Source organism: Oncorhynchus mykiss, chromosome 3 (genome assembly GCF_057628025.1).
Source record: "Oncorhynchus mykiss isolate SJ-2025 chromosome 3, ASM5762802v1, whole genome shotgun sequence".
Classification (NCBI taxonomy): Eukaryota; Metazoa; Chordata; class Actinopteri; order Salmoniformes; family Salmonidae; genus Oncorhynchus; species Oncorhynchus mykiss.
In genome coordinates, this window is record NC_143024.1 from 93,882,838 (window position 1) to 93,908,939 (window position 26,102).

Genomic DNA, 26,102 nt, shown 5'->3' on the forward strand with positions numbered 1-26,102 from the left:
ACTACATGAATAAAGTCTGGACCCTTCCACAGTCTCTCTCTCTCTGTGACTACAGGAATATAGTCTGAACCCTTCCACACTCTCTCTCTCTCTCTCTGACTACAGGAATAGAGTCTGGACCCTTCCTCAGTCTCTCTCTCTGACAACAGGAATAGAGTCTGGACCCTTCCACAGTCTCTCTCTGTGACTACAGGAATAGAGTCTGGACACTTCCACAGTCTCTCTCTCTCTGACTACATGAATAGAGTCTGGACCCTTCCACAGTCTCTCTCTCTCTGACTACAGGAATAGAGTCTGGACCCTTCCACACTCTCTCTCTCTCTGACTACATGAATAGAGTCTGGACCCTTCCACAGTCTCACTCTCTGACTACAGGAATAGAGTCTGGACATTTCCACAGTCTCTCTCTCTCTGACTACAGGAATAGAGTCTGGACCCTTCCACAGTCTCTCTCTCTGACTACAGGAATAGAGTCTGGACCCTTCCACAGTCTCTCTCTGTGACTACAGGAATAGTCTGGACCCTTCCACAGTCTCTCTCTCTGACTACAGGAATAGTCTGGACCCTTCCACAGTCTATCTCTCTGACTACAGGAATAGAGTCTGGACCCTTCCTTAGTCTCTCTCTCTGACAACAGGAATAGAGTCTGGACCCTTCCACAGTCTCTCTCTCTCTCTAACTACAGGAATAGAGTCTGGACCCTTCCACACTCTCTCTCTCTCTGACTACAGGAATAGAGTCTGGACCCTTACGCACTCTCTCTCTCTGACTACAGGAATAGAGTCTGGACCCTTCCACACTCTCTCTCTCTCTGACTACATGAATAAAGTCTGGACCCTTCCACACTCTCTCTCTCTCTCTGACTACAGGAATAGAGTCTGGACCCTTCCTCAGTCTCTCTCTCTGACAACAGGAATAGAGTCTGGACCCTTCCACAGTCTCTCTCTGCGACTACAGGAATAGACTCTGGACCTTCCACACTCTCTCTCTGTGACTACAGAAATAGAGTCTGGACCCTTCCACAGTCTCTCTCTCTCTGACTACAGGAATAGAGTCTGGACCCTTCCACACTCTCTCTCTCTGACTACAGGAATAGAGTCTGGACCCTTACGCACTCTCTCTCTCTGACTACAGTAATAGAGTCTGGACCCTTCCACACTCTCTCTCTCTCTGACTACATGAATAAAGTCTGGACCCTTCCACAGTCTCTCTCTCTCTCTCTGACTACAGGAATAGAGTCTGGACCCTTCCACACTCTCTCTCTCTCTGACTACATGAATAAAGTCTGGACCCTTCCACAGTCTCTCTCTCTCTCTCTCTGACTACAGGAATAGAGTCTGAACCCTTCCACACTCTCTCTCTCTCTCTCTGACTACAGGAATAGAGTCTGGACCCTTCCACAGTCTCTCTCTCTCTGACTACATGAATAGAGTCTGGACCCTTCCACAGTCTCTCTCTCTCTGACTACAGGAATAGAGTCTGGACCCTTCCACACTCTCTCTCTCTCTGACTACATGAATAGAGTCTGGACCCTTCCACAGTCTCACTCTCTGACTACAGGAATAGAGTCTGGACATTTCCACAGTCTCTCTCTCTCTGACTACAGGAATAGAGTCTGGACCCTTCCACAGTCTCTCTCTCTGACTACAGGAATAGAGTCTTGACCCTTCCACAGTCTCTCTCTGTGACTACAGGAATAGTCTGGACCCTTCCACAGTCTCTCTCTCTGACTACAGGAATAGTCTGGACCCTTCCACAGTCTATCTCTCTGACTACAGGAATAGAGTCTGGACCCTTCCTTAGTCTCTCTCTCTGACAACAGGAATAGAGTCTGGACCCTTCCACAGTCTCTCTCTCTCTAACTACAGGAATAGAGTCTGGACCCTTCCACACTCTCTCTCTCTCTGACTACAGGAATAGAGTCTGGACCCTTACGCACTCTCTCTCTCTGACTACAGGAATAGAGTCTGGACCCTTCCACACTCTCTCTCTCTCTGACTACATGAATAAAGTCTGGACCCTTCCACAGTCTCTCTCTCTCTCTGACAACAGGAATAGAGTCTGAACCCTTCCACACTCTCTCTCTCTCTCTGACTACAGGAATACAGTCTGGACCCTTCCTCAGTCTCTCTCTCTGACAACAGGAATAGAGTCTGGACCCTTCCACAGTCTCTCTCTGTGACTACAGGAATAGACTCTGGACCTTCCACACTCTCTCTCTGTGACTACAGAAATAGAGTCTGGACCCTTCCACAGTCTCTCTCTCTCTGACTACAGGAATAGAGTCTGGACCCTTCCACACTCTCTCTGACTACAGGAATAGAGTCTGGACCCTTACGCACTCTCTCTCTCTGACTACAGTAATAGAGTCTGGACCCTTCCACACTCTCTCTCTCTCTGACTACATGAATAAAGTCTGGACCCTTCCACAGTCTCTCTCTCTCTCTCTGACTACAGGAATAGAGTCTGGACCCTTCCACACTCTCTCTCTCTCTGACTACATGAATAAAGTCTGGACCCTTCCACAGTCTCTCTCTCTCTCTCTCTGACTACAGGAATAGAGTCTGAACCCTTCCACACTCTCTCTCTCTCTCTCTGACTACAGGAATAGAGTCTGGACCCTTCCTCAGTCTCTCTCTCTGACAACAGGAATAGAGTCTGGACCCTTCCACAGTCTCTCTCTGTGACTACAGGAATAGAGTCTGGACCCTTCCACAGTCTCTCTCTCTCTGACTACAGGAATAGAGTCTGGACCCTTCCACACTCTCTCTCTGTGACTACAGGAATAGAGTCTGGACCCTTCCACTGTCTCTCTCTCTCTGACTACAGGAATATAGTCTGGACCCTTCCACAGTCTCTCTCTCTGACTACAGGACTAGAGTCTGGACCCTTCCACAGTCTCTCTCTCTCTGACTACATGAATTGAGTCCGGACCTTTCCACAGTCTCTCTCTCTCTCTGACTACAGGAATAGAGTCTGGACCCTTCCACACTCTCTCTCTCTCTCTCTGACTACAAGAATAGAGTCTGGACCCTTCCACAGTCTCTCTCTCTGACTACAGGAATAGAGTCTGGACCCTTCCACAGTCTCTCTCTCTGACTACATGAATAGAGTCCGGACCCTTCCACAGTCTCTCTCTCTCTCTGACTACAGGAATAGAGTCTGGACCCTTCTACACTCTCTCTCTCTCTCTGACTACAAGAATAGAGTCAGGACCCTTCCACAGTCTCTCTCTGACTACAGGAATAAAGTCTGGACCCTTTCACAGTCTCTCTCTCTGTGACTACAGGAAAATAGTCTGGACCCTTCCACAGTCTCTCTCTCTCTGACTACAGGAATAGAGTCTGGACCCTTCCACACTCTCTCTGTGACTACAGGAATAGAGTCTGGACCCTTCCACAGTCTCTCTCTCTCTGACTACAGGAATAGAGTCTGGACCCTTCCACAGTCTCTCTCTCTCTGACTACATGAATAGATTCCGGACCCTTCCACAGTCTCTCTCTCTCTCTGACTACAAGAATAGAGTCTGGACCCTTCCACAGTCTCTCTGTGACTACAGGAATAGAGTCTGTACCCTTCCACAGTCTCTCTCTCTGACTACAGGAATAGAGTCTGGACCCTTCCACAGTCTCGCTCTCTGACTACAGGAATAAAGTCTGGACCCTACCACAGTCTCTCTCTCTGTGACTACAGGAATAGAGTCTGGACCCTTCCACAGTCTCTCTCTATGTGACTACAGGAATAGAGTCTGGACCCTTCCACAGTCTCTCTCTCTGTGACTACAGGAATAAAGTCTGGACCCTTCCACAGTCTCTCTCTCTCTCTCTCTCTCTCTGACTACAGGAATAGAGTCTGGACCCTTCCACAGTCTCTCTCTCTCTCTGTGACTACAGGAATAGAGTCTTGTCTAGCGTGTGTAATGCTTGGCAGTCCAGGCTATTTGTATGCAGTATTGATTGACGGCTACACGTGCAATGTGTCTGATTTTACCATCGACGATAATACCTCGTCAGAGGTCACACACAGCCAAGGTGTTTGTGGAACAGAATTGCAGAGTGTGTTCTAATACCTGATCTAAGATCAGTCTCTACCAGGTCTGGTAAACCAGGGTACAGAACAGACCTGATCTGATCAGAATTCCTATTCTGAGACTCTTTATGACAACCAACCCTGAGCTGATCTGAGGTCAGTGTTACACAGCAGCTGCATATTCCACCCCTAACCTTCTCAACCTTTCCTTCACTTCCACAGTATTTTGCCTCTCCCTCATCCCCCCCCACCCCCCGTTCCCCCTCATTCACGGCATCCTTTCATTCACACCCCTCCCCCACAGAGGCCTTGAAGGAGATAGACCCTACCAGCTGTTGCAGTAACGGAGAGACAATCCAATACAAAAAAACGCCAGAGATGATTTCGCACTGCTGATCCAATAGCTTTAAATAGAAAACATCTATTAACAGCTCTGCAAACCGTTGCATTGACTAAAATGTATCACCACAAAATGGGATGTCTCCCTACGGGCTGTGGAACGCGTATAGAAAACACACGCACTGTTGGAGGCACAAGCCGAAAGGCATGTCAGCGTGGTCTGTTAAAATATGTTACCATTAGATAAAACAAGTGACTTATAGCCAAGTGACTTATTGACAAGTGACTTAAAAACCTCTACTGTGCCAGGTGACTTATAGCCAAGTGACTTATTGACAAGTGACCTATAAACCTATAAAGCTTATAAACAACAGACGTCAAGTATTTATATCTTAGGGGCCCATAATCAGTCCAAAATTCCCAAGCTAATAACTTTAAAGAGTCTATTACAGAGGTAGTTTCAGTGATTCTCTTTATGTTTTTACAGACTTCTACCGCATGCGGTTTGAGTCAAATCTACTTCCATTGTGGCTCCTGAATATGACGAGCTTCTCGTCTTCAGTGTTTGCTGGCATGGTGTATAACCTCTGGCCTCTCATGCAGTCCGTCTGATCCCTGACTCCTAACCTCTCACCTGAGTTTGAGTTTCTGCAGGTCGTCTGCCAGGTTGTCTCTCTCCACCTCCATGCGGGCTCTGTCATTGGACATGCCGTCCACCTGACGCCTCAGCTCTCTCATCTCCTCCTCGTACATCTCGGCCACGCGGGTCGGCTCGTGACCCCTCAGCCTCTCGATCTCCACCACCAGAGTAGCGTTCTGCTGCTCCAGGAAACGGACCTTCTCGATGTAGCTGGCGAACCGGTCGTTCAGGTGCTGCAGCTCTGCCTTCTCATTGGTCCTGGTGTCCAGGAAGTCGCGGTTCGTGGCGTCGGCCAAGCTGAAGTCCAGCTTCTCGCCCATCCCGGCGTACGAGCGCATCGCACCGCCGGAAGAGGAACGAATGCTACCGGAGGAGTAGCTGGGGCGGGCGGAGCTTTTGGTCATCTCGTAGACTCTAGAGGACATGTGGGCCGAGCCGGAGGAGCCGGAGGAGCCGCGTCCACTGTGGGAGAACATGGAGGACATGCCTGGGGTGGATCCAATACCAGAACCAAAGGTCCGGCGGTAGGAAGAGGCTGACTGGGCGGACTGGGAGGAGAAGGACTTGCTCATGGTGGACGTTGTCCGAGGGTCTGGCTGGAGGAACTGGGCTGCTGTTGAAGGTTGTTAACTGAATGAGGGGCTGTTGGACAGGAGATCTGCTATTTGTAGACATACAACGCCCACTCCATAACCCCAAGCCTCCAACTCCCTCAATCACCCCACTCCTTCTCATCTCCTGCTCTCTCTCTCTCTCTCTCTCTCTCTCTCTCTCTCTCTCTCTCTCTCTCTCTCTCTCTCTCTCTCTCTCTCTCTCTCTCTCTCTCTCTCTCTCTCTCTCTCTCTCTCTCTCTCTCTCTCTCTCTCTCTCTCAGCTGTCATAGGGTCTAGTTTCCAGTAGCAGGGTGGAGTCTGGCCAGAGAGGGGGTGTACCATGTGGGGGTGAAGGGGGGAGGCAAGAAGGAGGCGGAAGGGGGGGAGGTGGAAAGGAGGGGGGAGGGGGGAGAGGGAAGGAAGGTGGGCAGGAAGGAAGGTGGGGGAGGGAAGGAAGGAGAGGGGAGGTGGGAGGAGGGGGAGGGAAGGAAGGTGGGGGGGTAGGAGGGGGGAGGAGGAAGGTGGGGGGGGGGTATATTATTATTGTGGCTCTCTTAGAAAGATGACGTTCTGTTTACCGTTAGTTACCCTACGTATCTCTATCACAGAAAGATGACGTTCTGGTTACCGTTAGTTACCCTACGTATCTCTATCACAGAACACAAATAGATTACACCTAGTCGACGCAGATATTTACCCTGTACACCTGTTCACCTGTACACCCTACCATGTTGCTGGTTTCACAATGTGTTAACGACTGAGCTCCATTTTTACTGGTGGAAGCCTCACCAAGCCATCAAACTACTGTTTCAGTGGACATAATGTCAGGAGTACAGGAGGTTTCATGGCGTTGTGTTAGAGCTAGAGGTCACCCACTTCCTCATGACCTGAACACAGGATCCATCTAGTAAGCTCACACACATTGGGCCCTGTGTGTGTGTGTGTGTGTGTGTGTGTGTGTGTGTGTGTGTGTGTGTGTGTGTGTGTGTGTGTGTGTGTGTGTGGCCATGATGTTTCCCATGGCAACACCTGAGAAAGCCAGCATGCCTGGTCAGGTAGCAGGGCAGTGGGCCAGAGCAGCACATGGTACCGAAGACATTATCCAGTAACTCTTTCCACTGGGATTCTCTGCCTCTAACCCTATTACAGGGCCTGAGTACTTACTGGGCTTTCTCATACCGTCCCTGGAGGGGGTGCATCACCTGAGTGGGTTGATTCACTGATGTGGTCATCCTGTCTGGGTTGGCGCCCCCCCCTTGGGTTGTGCCGAGATCTTTGTGGGCTATACTCAGCCTTGTCTCAGGATGGTAAGTTGGTGGTTGAAGATATCCCTCTAGTGGTGTGGGGGCTGTGCTTTGGCAAAGTGGGTGGGGTTATATCCATCCTGTTTGGCCCTGTCCGGGGGTGTCCTCGGATGGGGCCACAGTGTCTCCTGACCTCTCCTGTCTCAGCCTCCAGTATTTATGCTGCAGTAGTTTTAGTGTCGGGGGGCTAGGGTCAGTTTGTTATATCTGGAGTACTTCTCCTGTCCTATTCGGTGTCCTGTGTGAATTTAAGTGTGCTCTCTCTAATTCTCTCTTTCTCTCTCTCAGAGGACCTGAGCCCTAGGACCATGCCCCAGGACTACCTGACATGATGACTCCTTGCTGTCCCCAGTCCACCTGGCCATGCTGCTGCTCCAGTTTCAACTGTTCTGCCTTATTATTATTTGATCATGCTGGTCATTTATGAACATTTGAACATCTTGGCCATGTTCTATTATAATCTCCACCCGGCACAGCCAGAAGAGGACTGGCCACCCCACATAGCCTGGTTCCTCTCTAGGTTTCTTCCTAGGTTTTGGCCTTTCTAGGGAGTTTTTCCTAGCCACCGTGCTTCTACACCTGCATTGCTTGCTGTTTGGGGTTTTAGGCTGGTTTTCTGTACAGCACTTTGAGATATCAGCTGATGTAAGAAGGGCTATATAAATAAATTTGATTTGATTTGATTTAATGGACTTTAGGGTAGATCAGGAGGCCCTGACTACTGTCTAGTCTGACCTGATGATAAACAGATACCATCTGACTACTGTCTAGTCTGACCTGATGATAAACAGATACCATCTGACTACTGTATAGTCTGACCTGATGATAAACAGATACCATCTGACTACTGTCTAGTCTGACCTGATGATAAACAGATACCATCTGACTACTGTCTAGTCTGACCTGATGATAAACAGATACCATCTGACTACTGTCTAGTCTGACCTGATGATAAACAGATACCATCTGACCACTGTCTAGTCTGACCTGATGATAAACAGATACCTTCTGACTACTGTCTAGTCTGACCTGATGATAAACAGATACCATCTGACTACTGTCTAGTCTGACCTGATGATAAACAGATACCATCTGACTACTGTCTAGTCTGACCTGATGATAAACAGATACCATCTGACTACTGTCTAGTTTGACCTGATGATAAACATATACCATCTGACTACTGTCTAGTCTGACCTGATGATAAACAGATACAGATGTCAAGGTAATATGTACATGTAGGGTGAAGTGACTACACATAGATAGTAAACAGCAGGTAGCAGCAGTGTAAAAACAAACAGGGGTTGGGGGTCAACGTAAATAGTCCGGTGGCCAATTGATTAATTGTTCAGGAGTCTTATGGCTTGAGGTGTAGAAGCTGTTAAGGAGACTTTTGTTCCAAGATTTGGCACTCCGGTACCGCTTGCCGTCCGGTAGAAAAGAGAACAGTCTATAACTGAGGTGATTGGAGTCTTAGACCATTTTTTGGCATTCCTCTGACACCGCCTGGTATAGAGGTCCTGAATGGCAGGAAGCTTGGCCCCAGTGATGTACTGGGCCGTTCGCACTAACCTCTGTAGCGCCTTATGGTCAGATTCCCAATAGTTGCGATACCAGGCGGTGATGCAACCGGTCAGGATGCTCTCAATGGTGCAGCTGTAGAACATTTTGAGGATTTGAGGACCGATGTCAAAAAATGTTCAGTCTCCTGAGGGGGAAAAATCATTATTGTGCCCTCTTCACGACTGTCTTGGTGTGCTTGGACCATGACAGTTTGTTGGTGATGTGGACACCAAGGAACTTGAAACTCATTGCTTCTCATTGCTATTCATTGCTATTTAAGTTATCACATGCCAATACAAGTGAGTCATTACGCTTCACACACTAAAATACAGCTCAGCTGCTGTTGTTGTTGTTGTGTGTGTGTGTGTGTGTGTGTGTGTGTGCGTGTGCGTGTGTGCGTGTGCGTGTGTGCGCACACACGTCTCAGCTGCTGGTGTCACAGCTATCGTTAGCCTGTTAGTCTAATCTTAGTCACTGCATGGCCCAAGAGGGGACCTGTCAAGGAAGCAGAAAATAGACCCCCAGTCTCATCTCCCACACGTTGGACCATGGGGTGATAATGGCGGGTAAAAATGACATTTATCAGGGAGGCCTCATTTTATGTTAGAAAATGTGTAATTCTCTTAAACACGAAGCAAGGAGCACTGCAGCTGTAGGGAGTTTTGAGTTGGAATAGAAAATACACAAGTTAAAAGGCATTCCTGGTTAATAGCATTTAGCACCAGCCATTACAATAGTCATGTGGCCTCTCTGTCCTTGATGGGAACATGCACCAGCCATTACAATAGTCATGTGACCTCTCTGTCCTTGATGGGAACATGCACCAGCCATTACAATAGTCATGTGACCTCTCTGTCCTTGATGGGAACATGCACCAGCCATTACAATAGTCATGTGACCTCTCTGTCCTTGATGGGAACATGCACCAGCCATTACAATAGTCATGTGACCTCTCTGTCCTTGATGGGAACATGCACCAGCCATTACAATAGTCATGTGACCTCTCTGTCCTTGATGGGAACATGCACCAGCCATTACAATAGTCATGTGGCCTCTCTGTCCTTGATGGTAACATGCACCAGCCATTACAATAGTCATGTGACCTCTCTGTCCTTGATGGAAACATGCACCAGCCATTACAATAGTCATGTGACCTCTCTGTCCTTGATGGGAACATGCACCAGCCATTACAATAGTCATGTGGCCTCTCTGTCCTTGATGGGAACATGCACCAGCCATTACAATAGTCATGTGGCCTCTCTGTCCTTGATGGGAACATGCACCAGCCATTACAATAGTCATGTGACCTCTCTGCCCTTGATGGTAACATGCACCAGCCATTACAATAGTCATGTGACCTCTCTGTCCTTGATGGGAACATGCACCAGCCATTACAATAGTCATGTGACCTCTCTGTCCTTGATGGGAACATGCACGAGCCATTACAATAGACATGTGACCTCTCTGTCCTTGATGGTAACATGCACCAGCCATTACAATAGTGATGAGACCTCTCTGTCCTTGATGGGAACATGCACCAGCCATTACAATAGTCATGTGACCTCTCTGTCCTTGATGGTAACATGCACCAGCCATTACAATAGTCATGTGACCTCTCTGTCCTTGATGGGAACATGCACCAACCATTACAATAGTCATGTGACCTCTCTGTCCTTGATGGGAACATGCACCAGCCATTACAATAGTCATGTGACCTCTCTGTCCTTGATGGGAACATGCACCAGCCATTACAATAGTCATGTGACCTCTCTGTCCTTGATGGGAACATGCACCAGCAATTACAATAGTCATGTGACCTCTCTGTCCTTGATGGGAACATGCACCAGCCATTACAATAGTCATGTGACCTCTCTGTCCTTGATGGAAACATGCACCAGCCATTACAATAGTGATGTGACCTCTCTGTCCTTGATGGGAACATGCACCAGCCATTACAATAGTGATGTGACCTCTCTGTCCTTGATGGGAACATGCACCAGCCATTACAATAGTCATGTGACCTCTCTGTCCTTGATGGAAACATGCACCAGCCATTACAATAGTGATGTGACCTCTCTGTCCTTGATGGGAACATGCACCAGCCATTACAATAGTCATGTGACCTCTCTGTCCTTGATGGAAACATGCACCAGCCATTACAATAGTGATGTGACCTCTCTGTCCTTGATGGAAACATGCACCAGCCATTACAATAGTCATGTGGCCTCTCTGTCCTTGATGGGAACATGCACCAGCCATTACAATAGTCATGTGACCTCTCTGTCCTTGATGGGAACATGCACCAGCCATTACAATAGTCATGTGACCTCTCTGTCCTTGATGGGAACATGCACCAGCCATTACAATAGTCATGTGACCTCTCTGTCCTTGATGGTAACATGCACCAGCCATTACAATAGTCATGTGACCTCTCTGTCCTTGATGGTAACATGCACCAGCCATTACAACAGTCATGTGATCTCTCTGTCCTTGACGGTAACATGCACCAGCCATTAGAATAGTCATGTGACCTCTCTGTCCTTGATGGTAACATGCACCAGCCATTACAATAGTCATGTGACCTCTCTGTCCTTGATGGGAACATGCACCAGCCATTACAACAGTCATGTGACCTCTCTGTCCATGATGGGGACATGCACCAGCCATTACAATAGTCATGTGATCTCTCTGTCCGTGATGGGAACATGCACCAGCCATTACAATAGTCATGTGACCTCTCTGTCCGTGATGGGGACATGCACCAGCTGTTACGTGTCCTCTTGACAGTATTTTAAAAAATTCTGCCTTTATTGAACTAGGCATGTCAGTTAAGAACAAATTCTAATTTACAATGACATTCTACTGGGGAACAGTGGGTTAAATGCCTTGATCAGCGGTAGAACAACAGATATTTACCTTGTCAGCTCGGGGAGTCGATCCTGCAAGATAGAGGCTGAGGAGACAGAGGCTAAGGAGACAGAGGCTGAGGAGACAGAGTCTGAGGAGACAGAGGATGCGGAGGCTGAATGAGGAGTCTGAGGAGACAGTGGCTGAGGAGACAGAGTCTGAGGAGACAGAGGATGAGGAGGCTGAATGAGGAGTCTGAGGAGACAGAGGCTGAATAAGGAAGCTGAGGAGGATGAATGAGGAGTCTGAGGAGACAGAGGCTGAGGAGACAGAGGCTGAGGAGGCTGAATGAGGAGTCTGAGGTAACAGAGTCTGAGGAGACAGAGGTGGAGGAGACTGAATAAGGAGCCCAGAAAAGACAGAGGTGGATCCTCCCCTCCGGATGTTGGCAAATTTACCATTTTTCAAAACTCATCTGCAACCTTGAATCATAAACATGATGCCTAATTATTTGTAATAAAAAATATGTATATTTTTCTGGATAGGTTATATAACCATACCTGTTGATTTGTCATCACATAAGTGGGCCGAGACTATGGTGGAGTGGGGTCCACATCCCGCTCCAGAGCCGCCACCGCGGTAAAAGCCCACCCAGACCCTCCCCTATAGGTTCAGGTTTTGCGGCCGGAGTCCGCACATTTGGGGGGGGGGGGGGGGGGGGGTACTGTCACGTTCTGACCTTAGTTCCTTTTTATGTCTTTATTTTAGTTGGTCAGGGCGTGAGTTTGGGTGGGCATTCTATGCTTTGTTCTGTTATATTTCTATGTGTTTGGCCTAGTATGGTTCTCAATCAGAGGCAGGTGTCAGCCGTTGTCTCTGATTGGGAGCCATATTTAGGTAGCCTGTTTTCTATTGTGTTTTGTGGGTGGTTGTATCCTGTGTTAGTGTTTGTTTCGGTTGTTATTTTGTTCAGTGTTCTGTTGATTGATTAAATATATCATTATGGACACTTACCACGCTGCACATTGGTCTGATCCTTACTACTCTTCCTCTGAAGAAAAGGAATGTTGGTACAGTTGGATAGGTTCCACTGGTGTACAGCAATATTTAAGTCATACCACAGATTTTGAATTGGATTGAGGTCTGGCCTTTAACTAGGCCATTCCAAGACATTTAAATGTTTCCCATTAAACCACTCAAGTGTTGCTTTAGCAGTATGCTTAGGGTCATTGTCCTGCTGGAAGGTGAACCTCTGTCCCAGTCTCAAATCTCTGGAAGACTGAAACAGGTTTCCCTCCCTCCCTTCAAGAATTTCCCAGTCCCTGTCAATGAAAAACATTCACACAGCATGATACTGCCTTCACCATGCTTCACTGTGGAGATGGTGTTCTCGGGGTGATGAGAGGTGTTGGGTTTGTGCCAGACATAGTGTTTTCCATGATGGCCAAAAAAGCTCAATTTTAGTCTCATCTGACCAGAGAACCTTTTGCCATATGTTTTTGGGAGTCTCGCATATACCTTTTGGCGAACACCAAACGTGTTTTCTTATTTTGTTCTGTAAATAATGGCTTTTTTCTGGCCCCACTTCCATAAAGCCCAGCTCTGTGGAGTGTACGGCTTAAAGGGGTCTTATGGACAGATACTTCTCCGCTATGTAGCTTTGCAGCTTCATGTCTCTGTGCTGCCTCTCTGACTAATGTCCTCCTTGCCTGGTCCATGAGTTTTGGTGGTCGGCCCTCTCTTGGCAGGTTTGTTGTGGTGCCATATTCATTACATGTTTTAATAATGGATTTAATGGTGCTCCATGGGATGTTCAATGTTTCTGATTATTTTTTTCATAACCCAACCCTGATCTGTACTTCTCCACAACTTTGTCCCTGACCTGTTTGGAGAGCTCCTTGGTCTTCATGCTGCTGCTGGCTTGGTGGTGTTGCAGACTCTGGGGCCTTTCAGAACAGGTGTATATATACTGAGATCATGTAAGACTTAGATTGCACACAGGTGGACTTTATTTAACTAATTGTGTGACTTCTGAAGGTAATTGGTTGCACCAGATCTTATTTAGGGGCTTTGTAGTAAAGGGGGTGAATACATATGCACGCCCCTCTTTTTCCGTTTTTAAATTAACTTTTGTTTTGAAACAAGATATTATTTTCAATTTCAATTCACCAATTTGGACTATTTTGTGTATGTTCATTACATGGAATCCAAATATAAATCTATTTAAATTACAGGTTGTAATGCAACAAAATAGGAAAAACTCCAAGGGGGATGAATACTTTTGCAAGGCACTGTAATGCAATAACATGCCTAGGATATTACATCTAAATTACAACATGGTACATTGTATCATAACACACATCATAAATACAGGCACATATCATGGCATCATTTATTTTACCTTTATTTATCATAATACATTTTATCATAATTAATACACAAATAACATGATGTTATCATAAGGTACCAGATGACATTTAAAGCAAGTCTTTAACTGCATATCTAACCTCTTCAGCAGTCTGCAGTCTGTGGTTCTTTTTTGAAAAGAAACATCTGCATCTGAAACATCTGCTCCTGCCACGTCCTCATCCGGTCTCCCTAACCTGCCGCCACTCCCCAAGTGCTCTCTCCCTCTCTCTCTGTGTGTGATTGTGTGGGCGGAGACAGGTGTGCTGGAGACAGAGCAGATCCCTACCAGCTGCAACCTGGTCCATAATCAAGACCTCTACAAATATTCAGCCCTGCCTCTTCCACACTGCCAGATCGTAACCTCTTCTCAGTCAGTCTGCGTTTTTCTATCCGTTTGTTCCTGTTGAGATCTTGTTATCCTGTTATGCCTGTTTTCCCTTGCCCGAAGCTGTTTTCCTCTCCGCTACAGTTCTACTCGCTCTGACTTTGGCCCCTGTCTCCAGTCCCACGTCTTCAGTTCTGCTACTCTGTCCTGGCCCGCCCACTCCTCTGCGTCCTTGGATTCCTCTCCGGACCTACCCAACTCCCAACTCCAGCCTCAGCCTCTGCACCCGGCTTCCTTCAACCCGCCCGAGCTTCCCCTGGCCTGCACCCCATCTTCCCCCTGTGTTTCAATAAATACATTGGTTACCTCATCCCAGTCTCCTCGTCTGAGTCTGCTCTTGGGTTCACCTGTTCCGCTCTGCGTGACAACATCTCTGCTAAAGTCTGAATAAGATGGAAAGGAATGGGAGTCTTATTCAGTATAACAGCAGGCAAGTATATGTTGTCTTCTAGAGAATACAGCAATTATTATAATGATTGAAGCGTATGTCATTTTGATGGTGCCCACATTGATCGTGTCCCCAGTTATAAATATCATTTGGATGAAAAGCTGTCTTTTTTTAAAAGCATATTGATGAGTTGACTAACTAAGTCGAGAATAAAAATGGACTTCTATAGAAATAGGCCACGCCTCTCGCTATACAGAATGTCGACCATTCAGTCGACGTTCCTTCCTGTCCTAGACTATGGTGACATCTACATGAATGCAGCTGCCACTTCATTAAAGCCGTTCGCGGCAGTTTATCAGGTCTTGCACTCATCGTTGCTTGCCCTATCAGAAAGTAGAACTCCTTATTGCTTACCCTATCAGAAAGTAGGACTCCTTATTGCTTGCCCTATCAGAAAGTAGGACTCCTTATTGCTTGCCCTATCAGAAAGTAGGCCGGAATGCTGACTTTTATTCATTTATAAACTCCCTCGTGTTTAATTACCCATAGAAGTATGAGTTACCATACCCAATCACAGGGATGGCTAACTCTGAAAATTCTGTCTGACGCTACAGACTTAGAAAAAGCAACTGTTAGTTTCCTTTCACCCCATGTATCAAACAATCTGCAGAGTTCCCTACAAATGGATGTATTTTAGCCTTTCGGGGCAGTTCAGAGTGTCGCTCGAGGACTTCTTTTCTGAGGAATGTGATTGTGTGTGTTTTACTTATTTTATGCTGTATTTCCTATGTGTAATTTGTTGTGTGATTGTACGTTGTAGGGCTCCCTTGCAAAAGAGACCTTGGTCTCAATGGGACTCCCTGTGAAACAGAAACTAAATAATTAGCCTGCTAAAATAGTTAGACAAGGTACTCTAACTTGTAAAAAATAAAAATAATAAATTGAACTTTTATTTAACTAGGCAAGCCAGTTAAATTAAGAATAATTTCTTATTTACAAACAGTGGGTTAACTGCCTTGTTCAAGGGCAGAACTACAGATTTTTACCTTGTCAGCTCAGGGATTTGATCCAACAACTTCTCGGTTACTAGCCCAACGCTCTAACCACTAGGTTACCTGCTAGCCCAACGCTCTAACCACTAGGTTACCTGCTAGCCCAACGCTCTAACCACTAGGTTACCTGCTAGCCCAATGTTCTAACCACTAGGTTACCTGCTGCCCCATAATAGGGTTGGGAGGTTGGGAACCTATCTAGCTGGCTAGCTTTAAAGCCAACTTCATAACATTGCTAGGTAGCTAGAATTACAGAGAAAACAACAACACATTTTTGTTTTATTTATTCATCAAGAAGGAATCAATATACTACATAGCTTGATCAAAATCATTAACATACATAAAGTAACTCGTGGGAGTCCTGCCCACCACTGGCAGCTAAAATCAAATCACACACTGTATGTGTCACTCTACACTCTCTCTCCTCCTCTACTGACGACACTGAGTATCTAGCGTCGTGCCTAGCATATCTTTGCACCATGCTTGCCTGACTACCCAGAATCCTTGCTCCGGCCTAACGCTACGCCACCACCACGGACGTTAGTTTCTTCTTGAGTCTGGATGAGTACCCCCCCCCCCCCCACCCCACCCCACCCAACGATTTTTGGAACATGAACACATTCTAAGGTCTGGTCCAATCCAGTCAGTTCTTAGTGAGGTGTCTTAGTGTTGGAACTGGTCCAATCCAGTCAGTACTTAGTGAGGTGTCTTAGTGTTGGAACTGGTCCAATCCAGTCAGTACTTAGTGAGGTGTCTTAGTGTTGGAACTGGTCCAATCCAGTCAGTACTTAGTGAGGTGTCTTAGTGTTGGAACTGGTCCAATCCAGTCAGTACTTAGTGAGGTGTCTTAGTGTTGGAACTGGTCCAATCCAGTCAGTACTTAGTGAGGTGTCTTAGTGTTGGAACTGGTCCAATCCAGTCAGTACTTAGTGAGGTGTCTTAGTGTTGGAACTGGTCCAATCCAGTCAGTACTTAGTGAGGTGTCTTAGTGTTGGAACTGGTCCAATCCAGTCAGTACTTAGTGAGGTGTCTTAGTGTTGGAACTGGTCCAATCCAGTTAGTTCTTAGTGAGGTGTCTTAGTGTTGGAACTGGTCCAATCCAGTCAGTTCTTAGTGAGGTGTCTTAGTGTTGGAACTGGTCCAATCCAATCAGTTCTTAGTGAGGTGTCTTAGTGTTGGAACTGGTCCAATCCAGTTAGTTCTTAGTGAGGTGTCTTAGTGTTGGAACTGGTCCAATCCAGTCAGTACTTAGTGAGGTGTCTTAGTGTTGGAACTGGTCCAATCCAATCAGTTCTTAGTGAGGTGTCTTAGTGTTGGAACTGGTCCAATCCAGTTAGTTCTTAGTGAGGTGTCTTAGTGTTGGAACTGGTCCAATCCAGTCAGTACTTAGTGAGGTGTCTTAGTGTTGGAACTGGTCCAATCCAGTCAGTACTTAGTGAGGTGTCTTAGTGTTGGAACTGGTCCAATCCAGTCAGTACTTAGTGAGGTGTCTTAGTGTTGGAACTGGTCCAATCCAGTCAGTACTTAGTGAGGTGTCTTAGTGTTGGAACTGGTCCAATCCAGTCAGTACTTAGTGAGGTGTCTTAGTGTTGGAACTGGTCCAATCCAGTCAGTACTTAGTGAGGTGTCTTAGTGTTGGAACTGGTCCAATCCAGTCAGTACTTAGTGAGGTGTCTTAGTGTTGGAACTGGTCCAATCCAGTCAGTACTTAGTGAGGTGTCTTAGTGTTGGAACTGGTCCAATCCAATCAGTACTTAGTGAGGTGTCTTAGTGTTGGAACTGGTCCAATCCAGTCAGTACTTAGTGAGGTGTCTTAGTGTTGGAACTGGTCCAATCCAGTCAGTACTTAGTGAGGTGTCTTAGTGTTGGAACTGGTCCAATCCAGTCAGTACTTAGTGAGGTGTCTTAGTGTTGGAACTGGTCCAATCCAGTCAGTACTTAGTGAGGTGTCTTAGTGTTGGAACTGGTCCAATCCAGTCAGTACTTAGTGAGGTGTCTTAGTGTTGGAACTGGTCCAATCCAGTCAGTACTTAGTGAGGTGTCTTAGTGTTGGAACTGGTCCAATCCAGTCAGTACTTAGTGAGGTGTCTTAGTGTTGGAACTGGTCCAATCCAGTCAGTACTTAGTGAGGTGTCTTAGTGTTGGAACTGGTCCAATCCAGTCAGTACTTAGTGAGGTGTCTTAGTGTTGGAACTGGTCCAATCCAGTCAGTACTTAGTGAGGTGTCTTAGTGTTGGAACTGGTCCAATCCAGTCAGTACTTAGTGAGGTGTCTTAGTGTTGGAACTGGTCCAATCCAGTCAGTACTTAGTGAGGTGTCTTAGTGTTGGAACTGGTCCAATCCAGTCAGTACTTAGTGAGGTGTCTTAGTGTTGGAACTGGTCCAATCCAGTCAGTACTTAGTGAGGTGTCTTAGTGTTGGAACTGGTCCAATCCAGTCAGTACTTAGTGAGGTGTCTTAGTGTTGGAACTGGTCCAATCCAGTCAGTACTTAGTGAGGTGTCTTAGTGTTGGAACTGGTCCAATCCAGTCAGTACTTAGTGAGGTGTCTTAGTGTTGGAACTGGTCCAATCCAGTCAGTACTTAGTGAGGTGTCTTAGTGTTGGAACTGGTCCAATCCAATCAGTTCTTAGTGAGGTGTCTTAGTGTTGGAACTGGTCCAATCCAGTCAGTTCTTAGTGAGGTGTCTTAGTGTTGGAACTGGTCCAATCCAGTCAGTTCTTAGTGAGGTGTCTTAGTGTTGGAACTGGTCCAATCCAATCAGTTCTTAGTGAGGTGTCTTAGTGTTGGAACTGGTCCAATCCAGTCAGTTCTTAGTGAGGTGTCTTAGTGTTGGAACTGGTCCAATCAGTTCTTAGTGAGATGTCTTAGTGTTGGAACTGGTCCAATCCAGTTAGTTCTTAGTGAGGTGTCTTAGTGTTGGAACTGGTCCAATCCAGTCAGTTCTTAGTGAGGTGTCTTAGTGTTGGACAGACAGATGGACAGACAAGACCGACAGACTGGCTGAACACACACACACACACACACACACCTACATACATTCTGTCTTGTCGTGTCCAGTTGACTGCCAAGAAAAGAAGCTGAGTCAGGATTATTTAGGCTTGTTGGATCAGATCAACTGCAACACTAAAAGCCAGTTTAAAACGTGGTCTAACCTGACAATTAGTTTGAATGCGACAATTGTCGCTGGTCAAAATTTAATTTAATTTATACTCCGATGGAATATATGTGTAGACTGTCACTGTGACTGTCAGTTTCTTTGTCGCAGAGACATGGAAAAAGTTTAAATCTCTGCTACTGTCCGTTGTCATGGTTGTCGGATTGCCGCGGCAACCAGACCAAAAATTCTCTGATAGAATGACCTACTTTTATTTGGTCCAACTGTAGCAGTAAGCTATTTTCTGTAAGTTCTCCATTATCACGTAAATAATTGTTGTTGCGGGTTTATTTTCCTGTAATTATATATATATTTTTTTAAGTCGCTAAACTTAAGACGTTGTCAGCTTAGTTATACTTTGGTCATTATTTGAATTAGCTAGTTGTAACGATTGTCTGTTGAATAAGGTGTGGACCAAAGAGCAGCGCGGTAAGTGCATATACTTATATTTCAACTTAACACGAAATAACAAAAAATAACACTGAGACTGAACAAAAACCAGAAACAGTCCTGTCAGGTGCAGAAACACAAAATAACTACCCACAAAAACCCTGTGGGGAAAAAGCTACTTAAATATGGTTCCCAATAAGAGACAACGATAGACAGCTGTCCCTGATTGATTGATTTCCCCCCTGGAGACATAACAAACACCCATGATACATCCAAAACCTATTAGCTCAGGACACTGGACACAAAAGTAGTGCACTACATAGGGCATAGGGTGCCATTTTGGAAACAGTATGTCCCATTTGAAGCTAGGGGTCTTCGGTTGCTTGGCAACCCCAAACAGTGGGGACAGAAACTAACCTGTGCTCTAGATATTCTCAACTTAATATAGCCCTGAGCTATGCCCAGTCTGCCGTGTGCCACTGCCAACGGTCGTAAAATGTATCTGAATGAATCTAGTTTCTAGTTCTTTCTACAGAACCAATATTGCATGCATGCTGGTCGGGCCATGTTTCATCTGTCACAAAAGAGTATCTACACACTTAGAAAAAAAAGGGTGCTATCTAGAACCTAGGAGAACACTTGGAGGAACCCTTTTTTTGGTTCCAGGTAGAACCAATTTAAGTTCTATGTAGAAACCTTTACACAGAAGCTTCAACTCGGGAACCCAAAAGAGTTCTACCTGGAACCAAAAAGGGTTCTATGTGGAACCAAAACAGGTTATCCTATGGGGACAGCCAAATAACCCTTTTGGAACCCTTTTCCTAAGAGTGTAGCGACTACAGTATAGTGACCACAGCAAAAAACTCTACTGTATTTCACTGGACTGTGTGCACCTGACCAATGAACGTTAGAAGAGTCAGTCTGAATGTCTGACATTTTACAATTATCCCCTCTCATTCTCATGGATACACAATCCTGGCAATAAGTCCTCCTGCTGACAGCTTCAGCTGGTATCAGGCTGGTAGAGGGTTGAGAGGGTTGTGGAGAAAGAGAGAGAGAGACAGAGAGAGAGAGAGAGGGGGGGTAGAGACAGAGAGAGGGGGGAGATAGAGAGAAAGAGGGTGGGTGGAAGGGGGGGAAGAGAGAGGGGATGAGAGAGAGAGAGAGAGAGAGAGAGAGAGAGAGAGAGAGGGAGGGGGGCCTATGGAATGTGGACCATGTGGGAGTTGCCTGTACCTGGAAGAGTGGCATGCTGGGAAATAATGGCCCTGTAGAGTAGGTGAAATGGGAAGAAAGAGGGAGTAGGAAAGAGAGAGAGAGAGAGAGAGAGGGGGGGTGGTGAGGGGTATAGGGAGAGAGATACAGAGACAGACACACAGACAGAGAAACAGGGAGCCAGAGTGAGAGTGAGTGAGAGAGAGAGAGAGAGAGAGAGAGAGAGAGAGAGAGAGCAGAAATGCCATGACATCTGACATTTGATATGGTGTTAGAGAGATGTGGATTGCATAGTGGGGGTCATCGGTCAAAAACACACACCCGCTGCCGAGCAACCCACAAAACACACATACACACATGCCAGAGAGGTGAACCACCACACGAGACGAGAGAGAGAGAGAGAGAGAGAGAGAGAGAGAGAGAGAGACAGAGAGAGAGAGAGACAGAGAGAGAGACAGAGAGAGAGAGAGACAGAGAGAGAGAGACAGAGACAGAGAGAGAGAGACAGAGTAACAGAGAGACAGAGAGAGAGACAGAGAGAGAGAGAGAGAGAGAAAGAGACAGAGAGAGACAGAGACAGAGAGAGAGAGAGAGAGAGAGAGAGAGAGAGAGAGAGAGAGAGAGAGAGTAACAGAGAGACAGAGAGAGAGAGAGACAGAGAGAGAGAGAGAGAGAGACAGAGACAGAGAGAGACAGAGACAGAGAGAGAGAGAGAGACAGAGAGAGAGAGAGAGAGAGAGAGAGAGACAGAGAGAGACAGAGACAGAGAGAGAGAGAGACAGAGAGAGAGAGAGACAGAGAGAGAGAGAGAGACAGAGTAACAGAGAGACAGAGAGAGAGAGACAGAGAGAGAGAGAGAGAGAGACAGAGACAGAGAGAGACAGAGACAGAGAGAGAGAGAGAGAGAGAGAGACAGAGAGAGAGAGAGAGAGAGAGACAGAGACAGAGAGAGACAGAGACAGAGAGAGAGAGAGACAGAGAGAGAGAGAGTTTCACAACTGCTTGGGAAAGTTTCACTGTGGCATAAACAAACCCATAAAACATAATATTTCAAACAAACACATGACCTGTGGTTATTCTTATTCTCCCTTAAACAACATGCTAAAAAAAAAAAAAATACACCTAGACCATCTTTTATCTTAGCAGCAGTGACTTCATGTGAGTCATCTTTACCACAAGCCTCGGGAAGGACAGCTGGTGGTGAGCGGCTTTCCTTTGATGATTAGGTTTTAATATAATCCTACGTAATAATCAATCAGCTTGCCTTTGTCTCTGCACACCGAGGGGCGGAAAGAGTACTGAAATATTCTACTCAAGTAAGAGTACTGTTAGTGGTAGGATAACAAAAATAACAAGAAAAGTCAAACGTAGCTCATTTAAAAAGTACTCAGTAGTTGGAGTAGAGTACAGTAGTTGGACTAGAGTAGTTGGAGATGAGTAGAGTAGTTGTAGTAGAGTAGTTGGATGAGTGTAGTTGGACTACAGTAGTTGGAGATGAGTAAAATAGTTGTAGTAGCGTAGTTGAATAGATTAGAGTAGTAGAATAGAGTAGTTGGATAAATACAGTAGTTGTAGTAGAGTACTTTGGAGTAGAGTACTTGGACTACAGTACTTGGAGAGGAGTAGAGTAGTTGTAGTTAGAGTAGTTGGAGGGAGAAGTTGGACTAGAGTAGTTGGAGTAGAGTAGTTGGACTAGAGTATTTGGAGTAGATTAGAGTAGTTGTAGTAGAGTAGATGGAGTAGAGTAGAGTAGTTGTAGTAGAGTATTTGGAGTATAGTAGTTGGAGTAGAGTATTTGGAGTAGAGTAGAGTAGTTGTAGTAGATTAGTTGGAGTAGAGTAGTTGGAGTAGAGTATAGTAGTTGGACTAGAGTATTTGGAGTAGAGTAGAGTAGTTGTAGTAGATTAGTTGTAGTAGATTAGTTGGAGTAGAGTAGTTGGAGTAGAGTATAGTAGTTGGACTAGAGTATTTGGAGTAGAGTAGAGTAGTTGTAGTAGATTAGTTGGAGTAGAGTAGTTGGAGTAGAGTATAGTAGTTGGACTAGAGTATTTGGAGTAGAGTAGAGTTGTTGTAGTAGAGTAGTTGGAGTAGAGTAGTTGGACTAGAGTAGTTGTAGTATAGTAGAGTAGTTGGACTAGAGTAGTTGTAGAGTAGTTGGACTAGAGTAATTGTAGTAGAGTAGAGTAGTTGGACTAGAGTAGGTGGAGTGGAGTAGTTCGACTAGAGTAGAGAAGAGTAGTTGGAGTAGAGTAGTTGTAGTAGAGTAGTTGGAGTGGAGTAGTTGTGCTAGAGTAGTTGGAGAAGAGTAGTTGGAGTGGAGTAGTTGGAGTGGAGTAGTTGGAGTAGAGTAGTTGTGCTAGAGTAATTGGAGTAGTGTAGAGTAGTTGGAGAAGAGTAGTTGGAGTGGAGTAGTTGGAGTGGAGTAGTTGGAGTAGAGTAGTTGTGCTAGAGTAGTTGTGCTAGAGTAGTTGGAGAAGAGTAGTTGGAGTGGAGTAGTTGGAGTGGAGTAGTTGGAGTAGAGTAGTTGTGCTAGAGTAATTGGAGTAGTGTAGAGTAGTTGGAGAGAGTAGAGTTAAACAGTTGGAGTAGTGTAGAGTAGCTGGAGGTTTAGGAAAGCTTCTAAAGTTTGTAATATCTACTTTAAAATGTCAGACTTGATTTCCCCCAACGAAAAATGTATCAACCCCTAAAAATAATGTCCACTAATTGTCCTCATTCACACTGTCTGTTGCTGCAGGACTATTTCCGGCTGTAGCAAACTAGCTCAAGTGTAGATCTTACTTCTTCTGTCGATGAATGACAATGCAGTATTGAAAAGCAGACACTAGGTGTCCCTGCCGTCATGTCAATTTGTATAAACAGCCACGAAGCCTACGTCCTAGTTTGCATGGCAGCAGGTGGTAGGAAGAGGGAGGACATCGAACATATTGAATACTTCACGTTTTCTGTCTCTTTGTGTTCTTCAGTTAGCCCCCCCCCCCCCCCCCTCCCCTCCTGGTAGCCTTGTTTCATTTGAACATTCTTGAAAGATGTCCCTCAGCCTCAGGTGAGGGGTGCTCATTTAGGGGTGTATGAGTAAAGCTTAGTCAAGCAGTATCAATATCAGCACAGATTTCGAATGAACTACTAACCCTAACCTAAAAGTGGGCTGAGAATCAATTTCTCTATCCAAAAATAGGACAGAAGAAGCAGAACCAACATTGACCATCAAAGATAAAGACCGTATAGACCATTTCCCTACGGCTGTTCTCTGATATAAAGTCATCTGACACAGTCACAGGTGTAGCTCCCATTACCGTCGGTCCACTGCGTTCTCCTGTGACGTCATTGCGGGTCCCCCACCATATGAATGTATAATATGAATGTCCCCGCCACCACAGACCGAGCAATTCCCGCTCCCCAATCCGCTCCAGAATTTCAAGGGTTTGGATGCCCTTGTGTCGTATGTGTGTTTGGTTTTTTCCTCTCTTTTTCTGGCCAAACCCAGTTATTGCACTTTAGCGAAACATTTTGTTTCGGTGAATCCAGCGCGGTATAGGTCTGCCCGTAGCTCGGTGAAGAAACATGGGGATTTGATTCTATTTCCAACGGGACAGGAATTGGATCGTGTTGGTACATCAGACAATAGTTGTATTTTAGGTGGTGTCTGTCTAAAAATGAAGCACCCGAAGCTATGGAGAGCGTTGCTTTTCATGACGGTGTTGTACCAGTTTGGGACGTCAAGCAGATACGGTAAGATGATGTTGGAGTGTCGGGAACATGGAGTTTTAGTGGAGGCAGAGATGGAAGAGAAGAGGCAGTGATAGAGGGAAACTTCACTGAGCGGTAGCTACTGAAGCAGTGTTTGGAATGAGGTCCGCGGTTTAGAGAAATGTATGATTCACACGTTTTTACCTTAAAGATCTACAAGGTGTGAATGGCATTACATTTCATCAAAGTAATGAAATAAATCGGAATTGGGAAGAGATATTGAGTAAATACATTTTTATTAGTTGGATGTTTTTAAATAGCTTTGGTGTCGGTTTTTGTAACTTCAATTAACAGCTAAACGTTTAACAATTAACAGCTAAAACAACCACAGTTCACTGTTGACAAGAAAAAGTCCATAAAGTAGAAATGGTTTTCTATTGGCTTTATGAAATACCAGCTTTATAGCTTTCAGACCTAAAGTTTGCAGTATCGGCTTTCTACTTGCATGAAGTTTATGCGTTTCAGAACCACGGAGAGCAACTAGGCTACGGTTTAGCGCTACTTGCATTGCCTGTTCAGATTATACTCTCCGTCTCTTCTCTGCAAACCTTCGTCTCCACTTCCCTGTTTTTTATACCCCTCTCTATTCCTACTCCCCCCTCCTCCTACACCCTCGTCACACCATTTAGTTCCACATTGAGCATTATTCTGACTCTCAGGTCTCATAATGCCTAGCTCCCTGGTAACAGAGGAGCACCGCCTCATCCCAGCCAGTTACCATGGCTACCTGGCGTTATAAAGGTGAAGGTTCAGGGATTTAGTTATTTCTGTATTGTTATTCATTAGAATAATGGAAGCAGTTAGTATGGCCATTAAATGAATGTGTTCCCTGTTTGACTTAAACATGCATTTTTAATGTTGTCACTCATCATTATTTACAGCATCTGTGTTCCATCTCCGTGTTTGTCTGTTATGCTGTGGAATATGCTGTCTCCATAGGTGTTGGTTTGGCCCTACCGAGCTAATTATAAGATCCCTTCATCTCTTGCGTTTCTTTTGTACACTGAAGTGCATCTGGCAGTAAGTGAATGTGGATAAATGAAAAGAGTTCAAACAAAAGTGTGTGGATCGCAGATCTCCCTTTAGAAGCATCCTCTGAACAATATGAATGAGGGAACAAACACCCAGAATATACAGGGAACAAACACCCAGAATATACGGGGAACAAACACCCAGAATATACGGGGAACAAACAGCCTGAATATACGGGGAACAAACAGCCAGAATATACAGGGAACAAACACCAAGAATATACAGGGAACAAACAGCCAGAATATACGGGGAACAAACACCAAGAATATACAGGGAACAAACACCCAGAATATACGGGGAACAAACACCCAGAATATACAGGGAACAAACACCAAGAATATACAGGGAACAAACACCCAGAATATACGGGGAACAAACAGCCAGAATATACGGGGAACAAACACCAAGAATATACAGGGAACAAACACCCAGAATATACGGGGAACAAACACCCAGAATATACGGGGAACAAACACCCAGAATATACGGGGAACAAACACCCAGAATATACAGGGAACAAACAGCCAGAATATACGGGGAACAAACACCCTGGATGAACAGGGAACAAACACCCAGAATATACGGGGAACAAACACCAAGAATATACAGGGAACAAACAGCCAGAATATACGGGGAACAAACACCCAGAATATACAGGGAACAAACACCCAGAATATACAGGGAACAAACACCAAGAATATACAGGGAACAAACACCCAGAATATACGGGGAACAAACAGCCAGAATATACGGGGAACAAACACCAAGAATATACAGGGAACAAACAGCCAGAATATACGGGGAACAAACACCAAGAATATACAGGGAACAAACACCCAGAATATACGGGGAACAAACACCCAGAATATACAGGGAACAAACACCCAGAATATACAGGGAACAAACACCCAGAATATACGGGGAACAAACACCCTGGATGAACAGGGAACAAACACCCAGAATATAATGAACAGGGAACAAACACCCTGAATATACGGGGAACAAACACC

The 26,102-nt window shown here is 45.6% G+C and overlaps 2 protein-coding genes across 3 annotated transcripts in view; one reads left to right on the forward strand and one right to left on the reverse strand.

Moving 5' to 3' along the window:
* Positions 1–5,834, reverse strand: part of LOC110520662 (desmin) — a 37,335-nt gene extending 31,501 nt beyond the window's left edge. The window contains exon 1 of one of the 2 annotated variants that reach the window (XM_036975334.2): positions 5,003–5,834. In XM_036975334.2, coding sequence (XP_036831229.1) covers positions 5,003–5,580 — 578 coding nt within the window. In that variant the 5' untranslated portion in view covers positions 5,581–5,834. The remainder of the gene's footprint in view (positions 1–5,002) is intronic. The other variant, XM_036975333.2, reaches the window with a different exon arrangement.
* An 18,132-nt stretch (positions 5,835–23,966) lies between these two features.
* Positions 23,967–26,102, forward strand: part of LOC110504940 (receptor-type tyrosine-protein phosphatase-like N) — a 233,826-nt gene continuing 231,690 nt past the window's right edge. Inside the window, exon 1 of the mRNA XM_036965260.2 lies at positions 23,967–24,042. Coding sequence (XP_036821155.2) covers positions 23,967–24,042 — 76 coding nt within the window. The remainder of the gene's footprint in view (positions 24,043–26,102) is intronic.